Source organism: Mobula hypostoma, chromosome 26 (assembly GCF_963921235.1).
Source record: "Mobula hypostoma chromosome 26, sMobHyp1.1, whole genome shotgun sequence".
NCBI lineage: Eukaryota > Metazoa > Chordata > Chondrichthyes > Myliobatiformes > Myliobatidae > Mobula > Mobula hypostoma.
The window spans coordinates 33,252,910-33,278,296 of NC_086122.1; the positions used below are offsets into that span (position 1 = coordinate 33,252,910).

Here is a 25,387-nt window from a genome sequence, read left to right on the forward strand (position 1 = left end):
TCTCCCTCTCCCTCTCCCTCTCCCTCTCCCTCTCCCTCTCCCTCTCCCTCTCCCTCTCCCTCTCCCTCTCCCTCTCCCTCTCCCTCTCCCTCTCCCTCTCCCTCTCCCTCTCCCTCTCCCTCTCCCTCTCCCTCTCCCTCTCCCTCTCCCTCTCCCTCTCCCTCTCCCTCTCCCTCTCCCTCTCCCTCTCCCTCTCCCTCTCCCTCTCCCTCTCAAGAATACCCTTGTTGTTCTTCAGCCAAGTCAGACTGAACAGTGCAACATTCACTTGCTTTCTCTTCTGACTGAGAAACAAGAGCAGGTTATTAAATTTTAAGAATCCAGGTCACTGTCTTCCTCAAACAGGTCCAAGATGAGAAGTCGATTCTACGTGTTATGGCATCCACCTCCTCTTCAATTGCATCAGCATTCTTTGTAACATTCCTCTTGACTTCCCGATCATATAGTGGTTCTCCAAAACAATCAGGATTTTCAGGACATTTGCTTTCAGGCTGAAGAAGGTTCTGAGGCCTTGATGCACATGTCTAATTCTTCAGAAATGCTTTCACCTTCAACCCTCCAGAGGCCACATCTACCAGGTTGTTTGTACTGTTTACATACCATCATTGAGATGCTTGTGAGATCTTAAGAATTTCTGAAACTCTGTTTGCATCAAAGGCTCGGAACCTGGAAGTTTCATTCTTGATATACTTCAGCACAGAAGTACTATCAATCCAAAACACTGAGTCCTGAAGCTGCATGTGCAACTCCTTCCTCCACAATGTGTCCATACGGCTTGCCATCATAGCAGCGGTGAGCTCCATACAAGGGATGGAAACTGACTTCAACAGAGTTGCCCCAGATTTTTGCATGATAAAGGCACTGCACCTGAGAGTGAGTGTTGTGCAGTGAAGACTGTCTTCGCTTGAATCTGTAAAGTGGTGTAATTATGTCTGTTAAAGTGGTGTAACTCCTCCAAAATCCAGGAGTTTCAAACGTCTTAACAACCCTGAAGTCTTCCAACTGGCAGAGTTCTTCCAGCCAGCGCATCCACTCATGAGCAACTGATGTTGGTATACCATCAACCCAGCCTAGCCCTTTCTTACATTGATCTTGTAGGATCTTCTTGGCAGATACCACCACCAGATTCAGGATTCGTAAGGGATCATAGATGGAACTAAGGGTAAGGGTAGAGAGGATTCCCCCTTCTGATGAGTGGTCCGTCTTAGATTGTGAACTTAAACTTGACAGTATCAAACGGAGTGCACCATTGCACACCCAGTACTGTTTCTACTGAAGGAATATCTTGATCCAAATCTAAATCCTTCATGTCTTTCACTCTTTGCTTTTCTGGTATCTCTACTAGCACTCTTAAGTTGTTTATCCAGTTTGTGAGATGAAAGCTGCCTTTAGCATAAATGGATACAAGGACATGATAGAGAGACAACGCTTCTTCCTCAAAGGACACTAACACAAGGCAGTCATCGACACCTCACAGCTGAACTGTTCTTTATTGTCTTCTGTGCATTGTCGAAGAGCAAAGTTGGCACAGCTTAGTGATGAAGTTGCTCCAAGGAGATATACCATCATTCTAAAGTTCACCACATCTTGGCTGAGGTCACCATCAACCCACCAGAGAAACCTCAGCAGATCTGCATCTTCCACTGGTACTTTAACCTGGTGAAACATTGATTCAGTTTCTGCTATGATCACCACTGGTTCCTGTCTGAATCTGGTTATGACTCCAGTCAGTGAGCTAGTAAAATCTGGTCCCTGTAAAAGCTGAGCATTAAGTGATATTCCCTGAAAAGTTGCTCCGCAGTCAAACACAATACAATGTTTCTCTTTTCTGGAGTTGTAAACACCATGATGTGGAATATATCAGACTTTCGCATCACTGCGTTCCAGATCCTCTGCTGGCACTCTTTTGGCATAACCATTGGAGATGACATCCTTTGTGAAAGCTGTGTAGTCAGTGGACTAATCCTTCTTAAACCTCTTCCTTAGATTTAGAGCATGCTGTCAGCAACCTTCGTATTACTTAGCACGTTAACCTCTTCCTTTCTCAAAGGTAAACTAATCTGTTAGTGTTTATCCATCAGTTTTGCAGAATTTGTAACCGGCTCCATGAACTTGTGATCGCCTCTTGACAAGCCAGGTTTATCCTGACTGCATTCAGGGAAGTCTTCCTTCAACTACTGCTGCCAAAGCGCATCCAACTTCAAAACTGAAATCCTGTTAACTGTTAGCTCTGGCCGTGCACTGTCTCTTCCAGCGGTCCTTTCACAATCAACCCAACATTGTTCTAATTGCATAGGGTCCATCACTAACACTGCCAATCACTTGTAACTGCTGCAATGCTTTAGGCAGGTTCATCCTCATCAGCGGCTCAAATCAATCTCTGGCAAATGAACATGTTTCAGGTGAGACCACCCCTGGAAATCCCGCTGTTGTGGAATGTTCCATTTGTGGACAGGCATACCTTCCTGTGTATAGATGTTAGATAGTTCACATTAGCTTTCACCACCTAAGCCAGCCATTTCCAATCCTGAAAGAATGTAGCTACCCACAATCTTCTCTTGACCCATGATGTGTAAGAGAAACAATGTCGTTTTTCCATTGAGCTTGTTCATTAGGCTCGCTGTGCAGAACACTGTTGTACTTCCTTGATCTAGGAAAGCACAAGTAACCACTGTCTTGTTGCTCTTCTTAGACTTCACTTCTACTGGAATTACGGGAAGTTTACAGTCATGATTGCCAGCCCCTGTAAGGTCATTAGATACCAGGGCACTGCTCACTGCTATGATTCTTCCATGGCTTGTTTTGATTCTGCACACTTTTCATTGAGTGAATATGAAGTGTGCTGGGATGCTTGCCACTGCATACCTTGCATGAAAGACGCTTCCTGTAATCCTTCTTCACAATCAGCCAAACCAGACACCATTTTTTTTCTTCTCACTATGAGCCCTTTTCTCCAGCTGAGGGCATGAATCCAAAGTGTGTTCACCTTCACAGAACAGACAAGCCCTTTTGTCTGACCAGACCATTTCCTTCAGTTCGTTCCAGGTTTAGTTTGAGCTTTACTTCTCACAGTGGTCTCAGTAGTGGCAAAGCTGCTTCCTTTAGCCTTAGAATGATACTGTGTCTTAGTTTTGTTTACACTTCACTTATTGCCGGTGATGTACCATCCTGTATATTCCCAAATACAGGTGTGTAGCAGTCTTTACTTGCCTTTCTATAAAATCAACAATGTCAGTGAAAGTAATTTTACATTTGTGCCTTTTTTGCAGTTTACAGACCACCATTTTCCATTTATTCCTCAGCATATAAGGCAGTTCCTTTACAGCAATCGACATTTTAGCAGGCACGTTCAGCTCGCACATGGACTGCATTTCTTCCACAGTATTGCAACAGCCTCTAATTAAAAGACTCTAGCCTTGCAGAGCTTTCTGTCTTCAGATTTGATAGATACTCACAAAAGAGCCTTTTGCATGTGGGCAGGTGTAATTTTCTGTTCATCACCAAAACGTCCCTGTAGTAAAGCCTTTGCTTTTACATATCCTTTCTTAGGGTAAACATGCTGACAAGTTCTTTATGGCGACCTCTAGTGTACTGTTCAAGGAAATAGAGACAGTCACTGCATTTGTCAGTCCTGCCTTCAACACTGTTTTCTAAAGCCGTTATGAATGCATGATCCAGGAATAGATAACCATCAAAGATTTGAATCTCTCTTCTAGGCAAAGATGAAATATGTTGCTGTTGTACCAATAAGGTTGTTATTCCATTTTGTTTCCTCATAATATCGTTAGAATTATTTTGACCTCTATCATCTAAAACAAGTGTGTTTCCCTGCTGTAAGTTAATGTATGCATGAGCACTTCGAGATGTTGGTTATGACATTGATTCAGAGTGCCTCATTAGTGCAGGCTAAGAGTAAACATCCTGAACTACCTCCTGAGGGTCTTGTTCATGTTTCACAGACACTTGAGGAACAAATAAATCAGCATTGACATTGTGTGTTTGTGTTTTTGTTTTTCGTTATATCTTTTCGGTATAGGAACTCACACACAATAGGACTGTCATGCTGGAGCTCTTTTAGCACTCACCACATGTGAAGCCCTTAGCACATTAATTTTAGCCATATGTGCGTCAATTTCTTCCTCCAACTTAAGCTGTTTCTTCCTTTTCCGTAAATGCTCCTCTTGCTGTTCCATCTGCTCCTCTTGCTCTTGCAGTGCATGTTTGTCCTTTAGTAATCGTTGATATGCGATTCATGCAGCTAAATCAGCCTCTTTTAATGTGTGCAGTGGAGGTAGTAGATGCAGCAAAGCTTCAAGCGCTGACATTAGACACAGTCGGTTTCACATCATCTTGTGGGTCACATGCTGTATGAGTAGTCAAAATATGCCATGGAATTTGAGAAACAACTGATGAAAGGTGAGACACATATTCACTTGTTGCAGCAACATGATCTTCAATGTAATATGTTGGGGTCAACGATTGTTTTGTTTCCTCAATGTACTGCAAGAACAATCAATGTTTGAAAACCATCTGTGTGGTCTTTCTTGCTCAAGCTTGGAAGGTAATGGGATTTACATGTCATGTTGCTCAGAAACAGCCTCATATATAATAGTTAACACCTCAAGATGAAATTGTACTTGTACAGCAGTTTCTTTAATTTTATTGACATTTGTTTCATACTCCTTTTGAAAACTTTCATTTGGATTAGCCTTAGCTTTAGCTTTAACTTTTCTTTTGCAAGCCCCCATTCCAGTGTTTTTGGGGCAGTTTCATGCTTCAATACACTTGTGTTACTACCTCTATTTGTGTGACTTACAATTAGCACTTTGTTCTCACACAGCACTGGCAATATTTGATTCAATAATGTAGTGAACAAACAAACTATTTGCACATCCACAGCACTTAAACTAGACTAAGCAAACAAAGTGACAAACTCTCAAGCAAAAACCGCATGATCGAGCAGCAGTCCCCAATGGACAGCAGCCCTGACCATTCAAAATTGTGTTCAAACCACAAACACAAAATTAACCTCAGAGTTGTATATGGTGACATGTACTTTGATGATAATTTTTTCTTTGAAACACGGCATGAATCAACAAAGGGTTGCAGATAATCCTACTGCAAGCTGCTCCTATTTCAGATCTGTTCTCAGTATTGCGATTCCAATTTCACCTACCGGTCCAAGGCAGTCCTTTGCTGGAGACTGGCGTTTTTTAGTATAACTGTTTTTGTTGATACAATGCAGCGTTTACTTGAAAACAAACCAAAACCACTTAGAGACTAGGCCAGGGTACTGGACACTGTATAACGTGCTTCCAAATAATGAATTACAAAATCAAACAAGGTACATTCATAGTGTCATAGAAAAGTACAGCACAGAAACAGGCCACTTAGCCCATCTAGTCCATACCGAACCATTTAAACTGCTTACTCCCATCGATCTGTACCCGGACCATAGCCCTACCATCCATGTACCTATCCAAATTTCTCTTAAACATTGAAATTCAGCTCGCATACGTCACTTAAGCTGGCAGCTTGTTCCACACTCTCACAATTTTCTGAATGAATAAGTTTCCCCTTGTGTTCACCTTAAACTTTTTACCTTTCACCCTTAACCCATGACCTCTAGTTGTAGTCCCACCCAACCTCGGTGGAAAACCCCTATCTGTACCCATCATTATTTTGTATGTCTCTATCAAATCTCCTCCCAGTCTTCTATGTTCTAAGGAATGAAGTCCTAACCTATTCAGTCTTTCCATATAACTCATGTCCTCCAGACCTGGCAACATCCTTGTAAACTTTCTCTGTACTCTTTCAACCTTATTTACATCTTTCCTGTAGATATGTGGTTGACCAAAACTGCACACAACACTCCAAATTAGGTCTCACTAATGTCTTATACGACTTCAACATAACATCCTATCTTGTGTGCTCAATACTTTGATTTATGAAGGCCAATGGGCCAAAGGCTTTCTTTATGACCCTATCTACCTGTGATGCCACTGTCAATAAATTATGGACCTGTATTCCCAGATCCTTTTGTTCTACCACACTCCTCAGTGCCCTACCGTTCACTGTCTAAGACCTACCCTGGTTGGTCCTACTGAAGTACAAGACCTCACACTAGTCTGCGTTAAATTCCATCTGCCATTTTTTCAGCTGGTCCAAGTCCCAGTACAAGCCATGATAGTCTTTCTTGCTGCCCACTACGCCCCCAGTCTTGGTATCATCTGCAAATTTGCTGATTCAGTTAACTGTGTTATCATCCAGATCATCAAAAAAGGACCCAGCACCAATCCCTGCAGCATGCCACTAAGTCACAAGCCTCCACTCAGAGAGGCAGCCATCTACTACCACTCTCTGGCTTCTCCCACAAAGCTAGTGTCTAATCCAATTTACTACCTCATCTAGAGTGCTGAGCAACTGATTCTTCTTAACCAGCCTCCCATGTAGGGCCTTGTAAAATCTCTTGCTAAAGTCCATGTGGACAACATCCACTGCCTTGCCTTTGGTAACTTCCTTGAAAAACTCAATAAGATTGGTTAGACATGACTTACCATGCACAAAGTCATGCTGACTATCCTTAACCATGTCTATCCAAATACTCATATATCCAGTCCTTTAGAATACTTTCCAATAAGTTTCCCATTATCAATGTCAGGCTCATTGGCCTATAACTTCCTGGTTTATTTTTAGAGCCTTTCTTAAACAGCACAACAACATTGGCTATCCTCCAGTCCTGTGGTACCTCACCTGTCCTTAAGGATGATTCAGATATCTCCGCTAGGGCCCTGGCCTCCTGCAAAGTCTGAGGGAACACCTCATCAGGCCCTGGGGTTTTATCCATCTAGTTTGCCTCATGGCAGCAAACACCCTCTCCTCTGTAATCTGTATATGGTCCATCAAGTTGATGCCATTTTGCCTCACTTCTATAGACTCTGTGTCCGTCTCCTGAGTAAATACAGATGCAAAAAATTCATTTAAGTTCTCCCTTTTGGCTCCACACATGGATTACCATTCTGATCTTCGAGAAGACCAATTTTGTCCCTTGCAATCCTTTTGCTCTTTACATATCTGTAGAATACCTTAGGATTCTCCTTCACCTTGTCTGCTAAGGCAACCTTGTGCCTTTTAGCTGTTATTATTTCTTCCTTAAGAGTTCTCGTACATTTCTGATGTTACATAAGCACACCTGCCTATACCTGCAGTGTACCTGCAGGCCTCAATACCTCTTGAAAGACAAAGTTCCCCACACCTGTTATCTTTACCTTTTATTCTAACAGGCACATACAATCTTTGTATTCTCAAAATTTCACTTTTGAATGCCTCCCACTTACCAAGTACATCCTTTGTCAGGAAACAACCTGTCCCAATCCACACTTGCTAGATACTTTCCGATGCCATCAAAACTGGCCTTTGTGCAATTTAGAATCTTAATCCAAGGACCAGAGGTAGCTTTTTGCTTATTTACTTAGAAACTAATAGTGTTATGATCACTAGATACAAAGTGTTCCCCTGCACAAACTCCTGTCTCATTCCTGAATAGCAAATCAAGTATTGCACACTCTGTTGTGACATTTTCTCTGACTAGTAATGCCACCGCTCCTCTTTTAATCCTTCTGTATGCTCTGCAGCATCGAAAACATCGGAAACCCGGAATATTGAGCTGCCCGTCTTGCCCCTGCTGAATTGAAATATACACAGCTCAGGACATTAGTTGCACCATGCTCAACCATGCTTGATTCCTGGCTTTGAGGTTTTAACAACATCTGTCTTCAGAACCTCTCCACTATCTGTTCTGACAGTCTGGTTGCCATCCCCCTGCAACTCTAATTTAAACCCCTTTCTCTCCAACTCCCAACCGCCCCCCACCCCCCACCCCAGTGCAGCACTACAGCACAGCAAACCTTTCCAGTAGCATATTAGTCACCTTCCAGTTCAGTGCAAACTGTACTTTCTGACTTTCTGTACAGGGCTCACCTTCCCTGGAAGAGAGCCCAATGATCCAAAAATCTTATGCCTTCCCTCCTACGTCTACTCCTTAGCCACGGGTTAAACTGTATAATCTTCCTATTTCTGGCACGGGTAGCAATCCTGAGATCACAATCCTGGAGATCCTGCCCTTTACCTTAGTACCTAACTTTCTGAACTCACTTTGCTGAACCTCGTCGCTCTTCCTTCCTATGTCATTGGCACCTATGTAGACCATGACCTCTGCCTGGTCACCCTTCCACTTAAAAATGCTGAGGACTCAATCTGAGATGCCCCTGACCCTGACACCGGGAGGCAACAAACCGTCCAGGAATCTCATTCTCGTCCACAGAACCTCCTTTCTGTTCTTCTAACTCAGTGGTCCCCAACCACAGGGCCACGAGGAAACGATATGAGTCAGCAGCATCTTTCCTCATTCCCTGTCGGGCACTGTTGAACTTGAACATAGGGTTGCCAACTGTCCCGTATTTGCCAGGACATCCCGTATATTGGACTAAATTGGTTTGTCCCATATTTCCCCCGCTAAGGCAGAGCGTTCCTATGAAACCTTTTGTGCCGAAATGGCGTGAAGCGAAGAAACAATTACCATTAATTTATATGGGAAAAATTTTTGAGCATTCCCAGACCCAAAAAATAACCTACCAAATAACACATAAAACTGAAAATAAATAACACTAACATATAGTAAAAGCAGGAATGATATGATAAATACACAACCTATATAAAGTAGAAATAACGTATGTACGGTGTAGTCAGGAAGATGAAGGCAAAACCAATTTGTGGGAGGAAAAAATCAGCACGTATGCACCACATCACAGGCACACGTCACGCATGCGCGCACAGGTCCCCACACAAGGCTTCATGGTCATGGTAGTCTTTCCTGGGGTAAAGTGTCCCGGGATTTGACTGCTACTTTTGTCCCTTATTTGGGAGTGAGAAAGTTGGCAACCCTAACTGTAAAAGACATGTTTAGGTGAGTTTAACCCTACTTGAACTCTTCCCCCCCCCCCCCCCCCCGGTCAGCCGGTCCACAGGAATATTGTCGATATTAAACCGGTCCGCAGTGCAAAGAAGCTTGGGGACCCTTGTTCTAACTAATGAATCGCCTATCACCACAGCTCACCTCTTCTTCTCCACCATCCACCCCCCCTCCCACCTTCCCTTCTGAGTCACAGAGCCAGACTTATTCCAGAGACCTGACCAATGTGACTTTCCCCTGCTAGGTAAATTCCCCCCACTCCTCCCCAAATAGTATCTAAAGTGATATACTTGTTGTTGAGGAGGGCCACAGGGGTACTCTGCACTGGCTGTTTATCATATCTGTCACATCCTCAGCCTCCCAAATGATCCGGAGTTCATCTAGTTCCAGCTCCAACTCCTGAACTCTTAGTGTTAGAAGCTGCAGTTGGATGCACTTCTCACAGTTGTAGGCATCAGGGATACTGGAGGTCTCCCTGCCTTGCCACATCCCGCAAGAGGAGCATTCCACTATCCTGCCTGGCCTCTTTACTGTTCTAACTGAGCAAATATAAAGAAGGAAAAATGTTGAAATTGTATAAGACATTGGTGATGCCTAACTTGGACTATTGTGTGGAATTTTTGGTCACCTGCCTACAGGAAAAATGTAAGTAAGAATGAAAGAATACAGAGAAAATTTACAAGGATGTTGCTGGAACCTCTTGAGTGAAAGGGAAAGATTGAATTGGTTAGGACTTTATTCCTTGAAACATAGAAGATTAAGAGGAGAGTTAATAGAGGTGTACAGAATTATGAGAGGTGTAGATAGGGTAAATGCAAGCAGGCTTCTTCCACTGAGGTTAGTGAGGCTATAACAAGAGGTCATGGGTTAAGGGTGAATGGTGATAAGATTAAGGGGGACATGAAGGGAGACTACTTCACTCAAAGGGTTGTGAGAGTGTAGAATGAACTGCCAGTACAAGTGGTGCCTGCAAGCTCAATTTCAGCGTTTGAGAAGTTTGGATAGGTACATGGGCGGTAGGGGTATGGAAGGCTATGATCCCGGTGCAGGCAGCTTAATTGGTTTAGCATGGACTGGATGCTGAACTAGGGCCTTTTTCTGTGCTGTAGTTTTCTATGACTCGTAATAAACTGTGGGTGGAAACTCCACCTGCGTCTTTTTTGCCTTCTCTCAGTCAAGCCTCTCCTCACTGAAGCTTCAAAGAACTAAAGCCTCAAAAACTCCACTCTAACTCTGTCCACTCCAAGAATAGCCGCTCCGCTTGCCTGACTTTAATTTGTTCTTGCCATCAATCCCAAGTGCTGACTGGCCGCTGTTCACACTGCCAAGAGTCGCTGCTTTTCTACTCAATCATTGAATCTGAATGAGCCAGTCTTCCCAAGCTTCCGACCTCAGATTTTCGGCTGCTCAAAGTTCGATTCTTTATTCTGAAATCAGCAAAGACAAATGATCTTGTAACAATTAAAAAACAACAAAGCTACATTAGCGCTATGGTGAGAAAGTAAATTAGCAATATAGTGATCTTAGCATTCAAATCAGTGTAACTTGGCGAAATAATGAAGTTAGTGATCTAGTTAGCGTTCCAATAACACCTCAATCAGCTGTCACCAAAAAAAATCATGCTCACTCTCCACTAAACAACTAACAAAGTGTGAATACATAACTATGCTCATTTGCTTCTACCACTCCCCAACCCACGTGACAAATTACAATAATAAACTACGATACAGACAAAAAATAGATATATTGCTCCAGTTGGACAGAAAATAGATACCTGGTTCCTAAAAGTAGTATTGTCGTAGAAATTACTTCTAAATATTAGAGATTTGGCTTGTGAATACTTTGCAAAAATATCAGCACTATCTTAAAACAGTGCCACATGAGAGATTATTAAACAAAATGAATGCATATAGTAAGCCTAATACATTGATTTGGATTGAGGATTAGTTAATGGAGAGACCACAGGGGGAAAAAAAGGATAATTTTATGTTTGGAGACTGACTAAGGCGTTGCCATGGGCATTGTAATTGGGGGCCCCAACTGTTCTCAATCTTTGGAACAAAGATTTTGGATTTAGGCATCGTGTAATATTCAGGTTTGTTGCTGATATAAATGTATTGCTAGTGTGGACTGTGGGGAGGAATACAGAGATTTCTCCTGTGGGATATATATACATGCAGTAAGTTTACCAGGAGTGTTTTAGGAATGAGGCGATTTAATTATGAGATTGGAGAAAATGATATTTCTCTTTGAAGAATAAGTAGCTAAAAGAAGGTATGGGAGGTATTCAAAACTGAGTTCTTAACTCATAGGATAAAGCAAATCATAGTTGGGGACTTCAACCAGGCTTGTTTGAAGAAAATCCTGCCCAATTACAAACAGCATATAACCTGTTACACTAGAGCTCCCAACACACTGTACCACTGTTATACTAAGGTAAGGAATGCCTACCATTCCATGCCCAGACTGCATTTCAGTAAATCGGATCACTTGGTGTCCTCCTACCTGCATACAGACAGAGGCTAAAGAGTAAACTTCCAGAGATTAGGACAACAAAGAGGTGGTCGTTGGTGGCATGTCCTGGGGGGGGGGGGAGGTGCCACCCAGAGCATGTTCTGTTCTCACTGCTCCCATCAGAAGAAGCTACATGGTATCACACCACCATGTTCAGGAACAGCTACTACCCCTCAACTTTCAGGCTCTTTAACCAAAGGAGATAACTTATCTCAACTTCAAGTGCCCCATCTTTGAAATTTTCCCACAACCAATGGACTCTCTTTCAAGGACTTTTCATCTCATGTTATTGATATTTATTGCTTATCTATTTATTTATTATTATTTCTTTCTTTTTGTATTTGCAGTTTGTTGTCTTTTGCGCACTGTTTAGACATCCAAGATGGTGCGGTCTTTCATTGATTCTATTATGGTTATTATTCTATTGTGGATTTATTGAATATGCCTGCAAGAAAGTGAATCTCAGGGCTGTATATGGCGACATATATGTACTTTGATAATAAATTTATTTTGAACTTTGCACAACTAGAGGTCATTCAGAATTAGAAGACCAAAAAAAAAGAGAAATTACTTCAATGTTTCAGAGCAGGGATAGAATTAAAGATTTCCTCATCCCCCTTGAAATTTTTTTTTTGATTTTGTTTAGCTCCTGAACTTGTACTAAAGTGCTCCCTTATTCTTGTTTCTTTCGCTGATGAAAATAGTTTAACTTTCTACCCATCTAATGCTTTTATATTTTTATCGCATCAATCAGGTTGTCAAGCCCTTGATCCTTTTCACTAAAAAAAAATCATACTTCCATTATTCAGGCCAATTCTTAGCTGTCATGTTTACATTAGGACAAATAATCAGATAACTCCAAGCAATTGTACCATGGGTGATTATCTATAAGGTACAGAAAATCATTTGGCCACTTAATCTGGCTGTTCACTGATTCTATTAATAGTTCTTTTTATATGGATATTATGACAGAAGTATCCAAAATGCACTGCTGCTTCTGTCACTGAAATTCCGTTCCCTAATGGTGATCTCACATGTTGTAGATTTACAGAATGGAAAATCGATGGCCAATGGAGTTACAAATGGAATCCATCTTCATAGTAATGGCTTTAGGCTGTCGGATGCATGGCCACAAAGTAGGTAAGAAATCATTCACCTTGAATGGCAAGGATTGTATTGGGTTTGCACAGCTGGGATCTGGTAAGGGTGAGGCAACTGTCCTGGGGTTAAATTTTGGGCTTTAACGATCTGGGAAAACAAAAGAGTTGTATTTCTACAGAACCTCTCAAATACACAAGTGCTTGGCTGCCAAATTTTCTTCAAGTATGATCAGAATTAAAATGTGGGAAGTGACAGCTATCATTTTGCACACAGTGTTTCCACAGACAGGAAATTATGATTTGAGCAATGAATACACTGGCCAGTGATGATCTTCAGAATTGTCCCATTTATTCAGCTTTGGCTTCCTGAGAAAGGATTCTGAGTCTCAGTTTATCATCTCATCAGGAAGATGTAGCTTTGTAAACAATACAGCAGACACCAGCTTCATTAGTATAGTACTGTCATTGGCCAAATTTGTTTTTAGAACTCAAATCTCTGGAAAACAGCTGCAACTCAATTTTGAATCAGATGTAAGTGCTGCCGACCTGTACTCAGCTGATACCAAAATGAGTCTGGGATCCTTCTGTTCCTGTGGTTGATAGTCATAGAAAAGTCTTGAAGTTAAGACCATAAGCTAGAATTGGAAGTTTAAAGACTTTGGAGGAGGTGCAGTTGGCACATACAGGCTTTGCTAGGATTCTGCAGAGGAGATGAGGAACCAATTTCTATACTTGTTCTGCTTTTAAAAGAGTCTTTAATAAACCCAATTTGCACAAATAAAGTTTCTCGAAATAGAACTTCATTAGTTTGTTTCAGACAGTGGAAGTTATTTAAGCAAATCAGCTCATACCTGGTTTGTAATTTACTCCTTTTTCCTGCCTTTACTTCATAACCTTTAATAGATTTATTTGGTGAAGGAATAAATCTCAATTAATATCCAGTATCATAGCTTTTGAAGAAAAAGAGTTTCTAAACAACATGCTGGTGGTCCCATTATAATGAACTGGTTCCATTTTTGTAAATATCTGTAAGTCAATTTTGTCCATAAGTTAGAATAGACAAAAAATGCTCTATGGCAGTGCTTCCCAACCTTTTTATGTCATGGGCCCTTACCATTAACCAAGGGGTCTATGAACCCCAGGTTGAGAACATATGCATTTAGGAAGTCAAATGGCTTGTGTTCTAAGAAGGTTTGAGTGTATAAGGAAGTCTTATTGAGGTTACTCAGGGCTTTTGTGGGACCTTATTTAGTGTGATATTTGCAGGTCTCCTCATCTTTATTTGCCTTGGATGCATACAGTGCAGTTCCTATAGATTAGTGCTGAGGAGAAAGTAAAGTTAAATTGGTCAATACCAACTAGATTTTAGAAGAGTGACATTGAGTCATGGAAATTCTGAATGATATTAATAAAGATGTACTAAATTTTTTTTTCGTGCAGCTGGGGAGTATAGAAAAAGGAGGATAGTCTCAGGATAAAGGGGTGACTGTTTTAGAATTGAGATAAAGTTAAAATCTACGTGGAGATGGTTTTGAATTTTGGAAATTCAGTATATCATAAGACAGTCTACGACCCTTGCAGTGCATATACAGGAAGCTATTCAAAGAGTTAAGCACATTCTCAAAAATCACCCAAGCAGGAAACGTCCTTCAGGGTTTTTAATGAGATCTTACTTGTGAAACTCAGAAAGTTAAGCAAAATACATATTAAACCCAGTACAAGAACGCCATGCACCTGAATATACTAATACTGTTGATTATTCTCGCGATCAACGTTAACCATGGTAATCCACACATTCCACACCCCATAACTAGGCCATGTAAATAAGAGTAAACTCACGGTGCAACGATATCTTAATAACCTTCAAAATATTTCCTTCAAAATATATCTACTAAATGTTTACCAAAATTAACAAAACTTAAGACTCACAGATGTTGCTGTTTCAGACGTAAATAAATAGCAGATGGAGATGGATGTGTTTCCATGACATGCCTCAAAATAAAATCCTAATTAGCCTCTGCCGGAAATGATATAAAAACAGCTAATGTACAGGAAGTGATGTTCATACGTACGAAACGAACTGCACCTCTGAAGCCCATAACACTCTTGAGTACTCAGTCACGGCTTGGATCATTAAATTTTTCGGCTAACGGAAATGAGTGGTATGGTTTTGGACAGGAATGTGTTTCCAGTCTGGGATCAGACACGACCATGTTGAATGGGCAGAGCAGGCTTGAAGAGTTGTTGTATGGTTCTGTGCTCATATAAATCACCCTCTCAGCCTTCTAAACTGTTAAAACAGTAATGGTATTAACAGTTCAGGAAGGCACCTCATCATTACCTTCAAGAGCAACCAGGCTTGGGCATTAGATCCTGACCTTGCCGGTAACATCCGCATACCAATGAATAAAACTTTTTTAAAATAAACCTTTTAACCTCACTGCATTGTATTTCCAAGCTCTATGTGGTAAGCTGCAGTGACAGAAACGAGCAAGTATTCCAGAAGTTTGGGGTACTGTTTTAAAAATAATGGGACTCTAACTTTATTGTGGATATTTAATATACTCTCTTTGGTTTTGGTCATCAGGATGTGGACTTTTCTCTTTACAGTGTTCCCTATGAATTGTCACCACACTTAGAAAAGCTCAAACAGCAAGCAAACGATGCCTTCGCTCGGCAACAATGGACACTGGCCATTCAGCTTTATAGTAAGGCCATTCAGCAAGCAGCCAGAAACCCCACACTTTATGGCAACAGAGCTGCAGCCTTCATGAAGCGCAAATGGTAAGGAACGTTCCTGCTTCAGTACTAGAGTTGCCTAACTATCTAGTGGACTGTAGGTTCTATTAATAAGTATGTCTGATTATTTAGATAACTAGATATTTGGCATAGGTAAGGTAGAGGGTACAATTTTTCTCCAGGTTAAAAGAGTCCAAAACTAGGGGACATGGGTTTAGACTGAAAGAAGAAAGATTTATAAGGAACCTGAGTAGCATCTTTTACACGCAGAGTGTGGTGAGCATATGGAATGAGCTTCCAGAAGAAGTGGTTGAGGCAGATGTGATACTATCATTTAACAAGCACTAGGATAGGTACTTGGAGGGATGAGGCTTACGGGGCTGTGGACCAAATGCAGGAAATTGGGGAGTAGCTGGGTGGGCACAGTGGTCAGCCTGACCTGGCTGAGCTGAGGGACCTGTATCCGTGCTGCATTGCTCTATGATTCTTACCATTTTGCTTTGCCTCTTCTTATTCCTGCGTTGCTGCACTGAGCTGGAATCTCTTCTGTAGGGCCACCTATCTGTTTTCTATCTGCGTCGTATTTTGTGTTGTGCTTAGTATGTTTAGTATGGTAAACATTATTATGCTTATTATGGTAGTTAGTCACATGAGCTAGGCCATGGTAAAAGCAAAGAGTTCAGTTATGTATTCATATTTTGTCTTTAGATTTTGGTTGGAATAATTTAGAGTTAGAGACAACCAGGTGTTGTTTAAATCCGTTTAATTTTGCTTAATATTGCTAGTTCTAGTTTTGTTAGTTTTATTGCTTCAGAATTGTTTGTTTTGCTAGTGGTTTAAAAGCTAACAGCGGTGTTGATTTGTTCAAGTAGCTATTACATCTTCCGTGTTTGTTTGTTTTCACTTTCTGAGACTCTGCATGTGTAACGTTGATCATAGCTCACTTATACTTTCAACATATCACTTAAGAATAGGGATAACCTGAATGGCAATAGCAACATTTGAGCTGGAGTTAAAATATTAAAACATTATAAGCTTTCTATCAGTGTTTTTTTTTGATAATGGGTAGGTGAGAGGCAAGGTGCTAAATATGGAGGATGGTGGGCAGGTAGTGCTGGGGTCTGGAGTGCATTTCTAAAGGTAGTTGTGGAGACAAATTAAAGTTAGCACCAAAAGAAGTATTGGAAATGAAATAGTTCTGCAGTCCATTGGGGAGAGAGGAAAAAGAATGGATTGCTTATTCAGTAAACCACCACTTGAACCAGAGAGGGACTAGTTCTTGCAGGGAAATTTGCTACTGCCACATGGCAGGGTTTAAGCAACATAGGCAGTCAGGGGGTAGATGTGTGGGTCTTTGGGCAGGAGTAAGTTATGTGATAAAGCAACACCAACACAAGCAAGTTTAGTAATCGCGATAGCCAGGGGTACAGTAAAGAGAGGGAAAGAATACTCATTTAAACTGCATTTATTTTATTGCCTGAGGCTTAACAGTTAAGGTGACTGAACCAAAAGCACGGATTGGCATTAGGATGTTATAGCCATAACATTAATGTGGCTGAAAGAAGGGCAGGACAGACTACTTCAGGGTACAGATAATTCAGGTGTGACAGAGGTACAGGTAAGCTAGGAGAGGGTGTTGCTTTTTTTGATAAAGGAGTATGTAACGGCTGTGCTTGGAGATGACATTCTTGGGGGATTGTCCATATGGGTAGGAACTTAGAATCAAGAAAGGGAGAGTCACTCTAACTGTATTATAGACCCAACAATAGTCAGTGGGAATTTGACGAGCAGATGTGTAGAGAAATTGCTCATAGTTGTAAGAATAATAGGGTTATATTAGTGGGAGATTTTAATTTCCCCAGTTTGACTAGGTCATCCAGAGTGTTAAGGACCCGGAGTGGTTGGTATTTGTCAAATGCGACCAGGAAGATCAATATATGGTGGTGCAGTGAAATCAGCGCAGAGCTCGAGAACAGAGGTTCCCGAGTTCGATCCAGTGACAGACCGCCCCCGTATGCACTCTCCATCCGCGCCGGGTTGATGTCGAGCTCGCAACTCGGCCTCGTTAAATAATACTGCGAAATATCTGTGCAAGGAGTGGCGCCCCACGCAGCCTTTCAAACTGCGCCTTGTAAGACATGAAAATGCCCGACGCTGGCCTCTCAGGTCTGAGTCGACGTCGTCATCGTCATCATCACCATCAATCCGGCCATTGGTGTAGTGGCATCGGCACCGGACTTTAAGGCGAGGGATCGAATCCAGCCAGGGCCCCATGCACACTTTCCATCCATGCTGAGTTGAGCATTAAGTTAGTAACTTGGCCTCGGGAAAAACAGACAAATGCTGAGGAAACAGCAAAAAATGCCACCTGATGCGCCACAAGGCACAAAAAGGAACGACAACGGGTAGGAACTAGCAACGGTCGATTGGGTAAGTGTGCTTGAAGGCAAAGGAACAAACAACAAGTTGGAAGCTTTTAAGAGTCCAGGGGCAGCACGTTCCTGTCAGGTTGAACAGTAAACCTGGCAAGCTTAAGGAACCCTGGAGAACAAAAGCCACTGAGGCTCTGGTCAAGTACAGAAAGAAGCATACATTGAGGTTGAGGATGAGTGAATCCCTTGGCAATTAAAAAAAAAAGATTAACAATATACTTGAGGGAAATAAAAGAGGGCAAAGGGAAGGTAAGAGATGGATCTGGCAAATTCCAAAATGTTCTCTAGCTACATTAAGAGTGAAAGGGTGGCTAAGCAGAGAGCAGGTCCCCTTAGAGATCAGCAGGGCCACGCTATGTTTCCAGTTGCAAGAGGTATAGATGATATTTAATGAATATTTCTCCTGAGTTTATGGTTACTCAAGAGATAAGGGAAACAGGTGGAGATGTTTTGGAGAACATTTATATTACCAGGAAAATGGTGTCGCAACTTTGAAGGGCATTAAGGTGAATAAATCCCCAGGGCCTTACTGAGTGCAAACTTGGAGCTTATGGGAGGGTAGAGAGGAATGCTTCCATCTTTGGCTACAGGTGCGGTTCTCAAAGACCAATAGGTGGCTGAAGTCGTTCTGTTGTTTAAAAATGGTAGCAAGAACAAACTAAAGAAGTACATGCCGTTCAGCCTGACATCGATGGTGGGGAAATTACTGGATGAAATTCTGAGGGAGAAGATCTACCAGGATTTGTACAGGCAAAGTGTGATTAGGAAGAGTCAGCGTGGCTTTGTGCATGAATCTTTTAAAATTTTTTTTTTGAAGAGGTAACAAGAAGTGTGGATGAGGGGGCAAGGCAGTGAATGGTCTTTAGCAAAGCCTTCTGCAGGGTCCCATATCGTAGTTTGGTCTGAAAGGTTAGATCCCATGAAATCGAGGGAGAACTAGTTAATTGGATTCGGTACTGTCCTGGAGGTTGGAAGCAAGGGGATGGTAGTTGAAGTTTGTTTCTTGTAATGGAGGCCAGAGGTGTACTGCAAGGAGTAGTGTTGCGGACCTTGTGGTTCATTATTTATATAAATGATATGGATGCAAATGCACAAAGCTTGTTCAGTAAGTTTGTGGGTGACAGGAAATTAGGATGGGTTGTTAGTGAAGAAGGCTATTGTAGATTACAGAGGGATCTTGATCAGTTAGGGAAGTGGCAGGAGGTGTGTCAATAGATCTCAATACAAATAAGCATTAGGTGATGCGTTTCATTTTGTAAACTCAAGCCAGCATAGGAGCTGCATTGTAGGTCAGTCGGGAATGTAGTGGAATAGAGGGAACTAGTTCATTGAAAGTTGCATCACAGGTAGACAGGATTGTGAAAAGAATGTTTAGCGTGCTAAAGAGTGTTTATCAGTCAGGACATTGAGTACAAGAGTTAAGACTTTATGTTGCAGATGTACAAGTCGTTGGTGAGTGTAAATATATTTGATTAAACATTTTGTTCATTTAAATAATTAATTACAGGTTGTATGTAAAAGTACATGAATGGCATAGGTCATCGCGTCATAAGTGCATGTCTCGCTGAAAAGTAAAAACAAAATTAAGACACGTTATTTCTGGCACCATGTTTTATTTTGATTAGTTTTATGTTTTAGAATTACAAAACAACAGTGGCAACAAGGAAAATTTAAATGAACCTGAGGCGACAACCTACCTGTGACTACCTACCTGTAGCGAGACATAGGAACATAGAACATAGAAAACCTGCAGCATAATACAGGCCCTTCGGCCCACAATGCTGTGTGGAACATGTCCTTACTTTAGAAATTACCTAGGGTTACCCATTGCCCTCTATTTTCCTTAACAGGCTGTGATGCAGCCAGTCAATACACTTTCCAACACATTCAGAGATAGTAGCCTATAAGCCAAGTCTGACAGTTGTGCACAGGCTATAATGCATCAAACATATACTTAAGTGCTTTCATAAAGTAAAATCTGTCACTTAGTTGACTTTATTGATTATAATTAATGCTGCTAAATCCACTCCACACACCCTTTGCCTGAATGTCAGAGCAATTTAATGATCACTGTTTTCCTATTTATGGCTGACTCTGCATTCTCAAATTTTTAGTGAGTGTTTGAATTATAGTCAGTGTACTATATATAAAATGAAGTGGGTGTTTTTAAAAAATGTGTGCCATTTATTATTGTGAAAGTATCTTGAATCATTGTGTCAATATAGGTGTTCTTTTTTCCAAATAAGACAAGATCAGTGTCGCGTGAGCATAATAGTTTCATCCTGAGTAAATCCAGTATCTGATTTCTATCCTTTTTCTTTCAGGGATGGAGACCATTACGATGCTCTCAGAGACTGTCTGAAAGCAATTTCTTTGAACCCCTCCCACCTGAAGGCCCATTTTCGTCTGGCACGTTGCTTGTTCGAGTTGAAGTATGTTGCCGAGGCTCTGGAGTGCCTTGATGACTTTAAGGGCCGTTTTCCTGAACAAGCCCATAGCAGTGCCTGCGATGCACTAGACCGAGATATCAAGGCTGTGCTCTTTGCAAAGAATGATAACTGTAAGTCCCTACAATGTTGCTAACCGCAGTGCACCAAAGTCCCTCCACAAAAATCAGACTTGTAGATGTAGCATTTATAATCTGTAATTGTAAAAGGGCGTATAAGAATTGGACAGGAGATTCTGCAGATGCTGGAAATCCAGAGCAACACACACACACAGGCTGGTCAGGCAGCATCTACGGAAATGAAAATAGTTGACTTTTCTGGCCGAGAATCTTCCTCGGGAATGGAAAGGAAGGGGCGAAGATGCCAGAGTAAGATGGTGGGAGAAGTGGAAGTAAGACAAGCTAGAAGGTGATAGGTGAAGCCAGGTGTGTGGGAAAGTTAAAGGGCTGGAGAAGAAGAGATTGGACCATGGGAGAAAGGGAAGAAGGAGGGGCACCAGGGGGAGGTGAGGAGAAGAGGTAAGAGGCCAGAGTGGACAACTGAAGACACAAAATGTTTGTACAAAACCCAAGAGTCAGTACATAGAAACAAGGAAAGAAACAAAAAACTAACTAAATATGGACATTGCCGGAAGAAGTTACAGGCCCCAGATATAGGTTCAGATGCCTGAACTTTATGTCTCAGTCATTATGTTCTAACATGGAAACATGTCGTCTGGTCCCTTGCATCTGCACCTACATGGATCCTTGCAGAAGATGCACAGACACCTTTGTGACACCAGAAACACGTGGCGCATATGGCAAGGCATTCACATTATAACCCATTACAAATCCACCCTATGCATCAACGACAGTGACTCCTCCCTTCCTGATCAGCTGAATGCCTTCTGTGCATGGTTTGACTATTGAATGATGTGAGATCAAGGGAAAAAACCACCTGCCCCCCACACCCCAGTGAGGAACAGGCACCCTCTCTGGCCAGGATAAACTCACACAAAGCTGTGGGGCCAGACGACATATCTGATCAGGTGCTGATGGTCTGTATGACCCAGTTAACAAAGGTCTTAATGGACAGTCCATTTCCCTGCAGGATTCAAGGCAGCCACCATCATTCCAGTGCCCAAGAGAGTTATGGTAACTGGCCTAAACGATTACTGCCCAGTGGAACTGACTTGAACGGTTATGAAATGCTTTGAGTGGCTGTAGTGGATTGTATAAAATCACACCTACGAGCTACTTTGACAGCCTTCCAATTCACTACCACTCAAACTGGTGCATTGATGATGTCATAGCCTCGGCCCTCCACTCCACCTTGTCCCATTTAGAAAACGATGCCTCATACACCAGGATGTTGTTCATCGACTTCAGCTCGACCTTTAACATGATCACCCTCCCAGAGGCCGGTAGGTAAACTATCCTCATTGCGACTCAACACCCCTCTGTAACTGGATCTTGGACTTCTTGATAGAAAGACCCCAGTCAGTCTGAGTTGGCAGCAACATCTTAAGCTCCATCATGCTGAGCACTGGTGTCCCCCAGGGCTATGTGCTCGGCCCGCTCCTCTTCATGTTCTGACTCATGACTGCACTGCCAGATCCAGCTCAAACTGCATCACCAAGTTCACTGATGATACAGCAGTGGATGGCCTCATTATCAATTCTGACGAGTTGCCATACAGAGGGGAGGTGGAGCAGCTTGTCAAATGAAGCAAGAACAACTTGAGTCTCAACGTGAACAAGACAAAAGAGATGATTGTGGACTTCAGGAAGAAGCAAGTTACCCTCCCTCAATTGCTGTGCCATTGAGAAAATGAAGAGCACAAAGTTCCTTGGTGTGCACATAAATGGACCATCTTTCCTGGACCCACAACACCTCCTCACTAGTCAAAAAGGCACAGCAGCATCTACTCTTCCTGAGGATACTAAAGTATGCAAGGCTCCTCACCCCAATTCTAACAACTTTCTACAGGAGCACCATGGAGAGTGTCCTGTCCAACTACGTCACTGTGTGGTATGGAACCCGCAAAGCATCAGACCGCAAGATAGTAAAGCCTGCTGAGAGAATCATCAGGGTCTCCTTCCCCTCCCCTCCCATTTGTGACATTTACAGGAGCATTGTTGAGGATTCTTAACAACCATCCCACAATCTCTTTGACCCACTACTGTCAGGAGGGAGGAACTGAAGTACCAGGACTAGGACTGTCAGGCTGGGTAACAGGCTGAGACTAGTAAACACTCTGCCACCACCAAGGTCTCATCACTAGGACAGAGAGCTGTTTACTGTACTGCCTACCTCTGCTGCACACTGCATGCAATTTTAATTATATTATTAATCTATTTATGGTAATTCAGTGGATTCCAGTTAATTGGGTCATAAGTTAATTAGGGCAGCTGTTTATTTGGGATAACTCTTAAAGAACAAAAACTAAGTCAAAAAAATAGCAGGATTCCCTTCGTTTATTTGGAACACTATGCTGCTTAATTAGGGCAGGAGGCTGTTGCAGAATAGGTTCTAACTGGAATCATTTGTGTGCACTTGCATGGCCATTTGACACTACACCGTGCTTAGAGTGATCAGTTTTTAAATAGCATCAGTTACAGAAACAGCCAGGAGTGAAAATGAAACGATTTCACTACTTCAGCGAGCTAGGAATTACGAAGGCATCGACAATGATCTTGAATGTTACAATGAGAATAAAGATTTGGAGAATGCATTTGTCTAAAGCATTGTATGAAGGCAGTCCATTATCTGCACTAGGTGTCTACACTGATCCTGTTCATTTACTGTCAATCAGATGAACACAACAGGTGAATTCATCCATCAATAACTATTAAAGTTCTAAGTTCAAGGTAAATTTATTATCAAAGGACATATATGTCACATGAGATTGATTTTCTTGTTGGCAAACTCAATAAATCCAATAATCATAATAGAATCAATGAAAGACCGCACCTACAGGGCGGACAGCCAGAGTGCAAAAGACAACAAACTGCAAATACAAAAAGAAAGAGAAAAAGAGAGAAATAATAATACTAAATAAATATTGGAGGAGGAGAAGATGGCGGCACGACGCAGCTCGCGCGGCTACTCCGGTGAATGATATCTGTAATCTGTCAAATAGGGTGCCGTGCACAATCCTGATTTGATGGAGACAGACGTGAGAGAACGGAGGAACATCTGGAGAAACTTCTGAAATGCCCGCTTCGCTGCTGCTGCTACTGTGTGATCCAGAATCTCCGGAGGGGAAGGCCCCGAGTCCTCGGCTTTGCTTGTTGCTCGGCGGCCTGGCCGGGGTCAAAGCGCTCGGCAGAGTATGGTGCTCGGTGTCGAAGGGCTGGTCGGAGGCTCAAAGTTTTCGGACGGACTCAGTGTCAGCTGTGGTCGGGTGCTTCCAATACATCAACAGTTGTCGGTGCCTGGAGGTTTATGGCAGAGAGAGTTTCTCCCTTCTGCCACCTGCTATCGGGGTTTATCGGGAGTCGATCGGAACTTTGAGACTTTTTTTTAAACCATTCCCATGGTGTGCTCTTTATCAAATTATGGTATTGTTTTGCACTGCTGTAACTATATGTTATAATTATGTGACCTTGTCAGTGTTAGTCTTTGGTTTGTCCTGTGTTTTCTGTGATATCACTCCGGAGGAACATTGTATCTTTTTTTAATGCATGCATGCATTTCTAAATGACAATAAATGAGGACTGAGTGTCCTCATAATCTAATCTAATAAGCAATAAATATTGAGAACATGAAATGAAAAGTCCTTGAAAGTGAGTCCATAGGTTGTGGGAATAGTTCAGTGATGGGGAAGTGAAGTTGGGACTATAGATGAATTTAAGCTCAAGGATAAAAACATTAAATTTGTGGTTTTTAGGGGTCTCACAGTCAATGGGGGTCAGCTGGAGCGATGCCCGAAAGATACTTAGTGAGAGTGAGGTATGGGTATGATGTTCTGATGGACTGACTCGCAGAGTGATGATACTATCAGTCTCTCCTGGGCTGAGACGGCATAATTTAGACCTTCTGGAGAGCGTCCAGCATCATTACTACAGCAATTCTCAGCAAGGGTTTGTCTTTATGGAAATTCAGGCAATTTGGAGTGAACTTTACATGTCATTAAAGACTGTCTTGTTAACTACAGTTGTGTGTCCATCTTGATGAACAGAGTCACTTCCTTGTGGCACTAGAGGCCCGGGTTCAAAATCTGACCTCGGGTGTTGTCTGCATGTTCTCCTCGTGGCTGCCTGGGTTCCTTCCCCTTGCAGTTCAGTAGATTCCACGTTGTGTAAGTGAGTGGTCGCATTACATGCAAGCTGATGAGAATTTGGGAAGAGTTAAAAATACGATTAATGTAGGATTATTGTAAGTGGGTAGTTGATAGAGATTCAGTGGACCAAAGGGCCCGTGATTCTGACTCAAAACAATGGAAAGGAGTCTCCACTTTTATTTGAACTTCTCACTCTCCACTTTTGCAGCTGATGAGAAAAAGACAGGTTCTACAACCCCAATCCGCGTCCGATCAAGTGCGAGGAAGGATTCCATCTCCGATGATGAGGTGATTCTGAGAGAGCGAGGTTACGATTATAAGTCGCGCTATTGTGGCCATTGCAATACTACTACGGACATCAAAGAAGCCAACTTTTTTGGGAGGTAATTATATAATTTTCACAAAGGCACCAAGGATTTCTAACGCTCTTTTAAGTTTTCAGTGTGTATAGAACCAGGCACTAAATTGCAGCAAAATGTGGTTTTAAAGGGCCACTGCTGTGCACTACTTTATAGGGCAGCACGGTAGCGTAGTGGTTAGCACAACACTTTACAGCTAACCCGGGTTCAATTCCCGCTGCTGCCTGTAAGGAGTTTGTTTTCTCCCCGTGACCGCATGTGTTTCCTCCATGCCCTGATCTTCCAAAGGTTACCAGTTGGTAGGTTAATTGGTTATTGTAAATTGTTCCATGATTAGGCTAGGATTAAATCAGGGGGAAGGGCTGTGCACCTCAAAGGGCTGGAAGGGCATATTCCGCTCTGTATCTCTATAAAAATATTCCCAGAATCGTTAATATATTCCAAGCAGAAGGTCAAAGTCCAAACTGTGTAAATATGGCAGCATTTCCGTTTCAGCCCTGGGAGTTGCTGTTTACTGCTGCTTGTATCTCCATTCCTAGAGATCTCTGAATGCACAGTACAT

The 25,387-nt window shown here is 42.1% G+C and overlaps 1 protein-coding gene across 1 annotated transcript in view; it reads left to right on the forward strand.

Annotated features, from left to right (window-relative positions):
- wdtc1 (WD and tetratricopeptide repeats 1) overlaps positions 1-25,387 on the forward strand; it is a 72,582-nt gene that overhangs the window by 40,620 nt on the left and 6,575 nt on the right. Inside the window, exons 11-14 of the mRNA XM_063033811.1 lie at positions 12,529-12,625; positions 15,196-15,369; positions 20,081-20,316; positions 24,675-24,849. Of these exons, the coding sequence (XP_062889881.1) occupies positions 12,529-12,625; positions 15,196-15,369; positions 20,081-20,316; positions 24,675-24,849 (682 nt within the window). The remainder of the gene's footprint in view (positions 1-12,528; positions 12,626-15,195; positions 15,370-20,080; positions 20,317-24,674; positions 24,850-25,387) is intronic.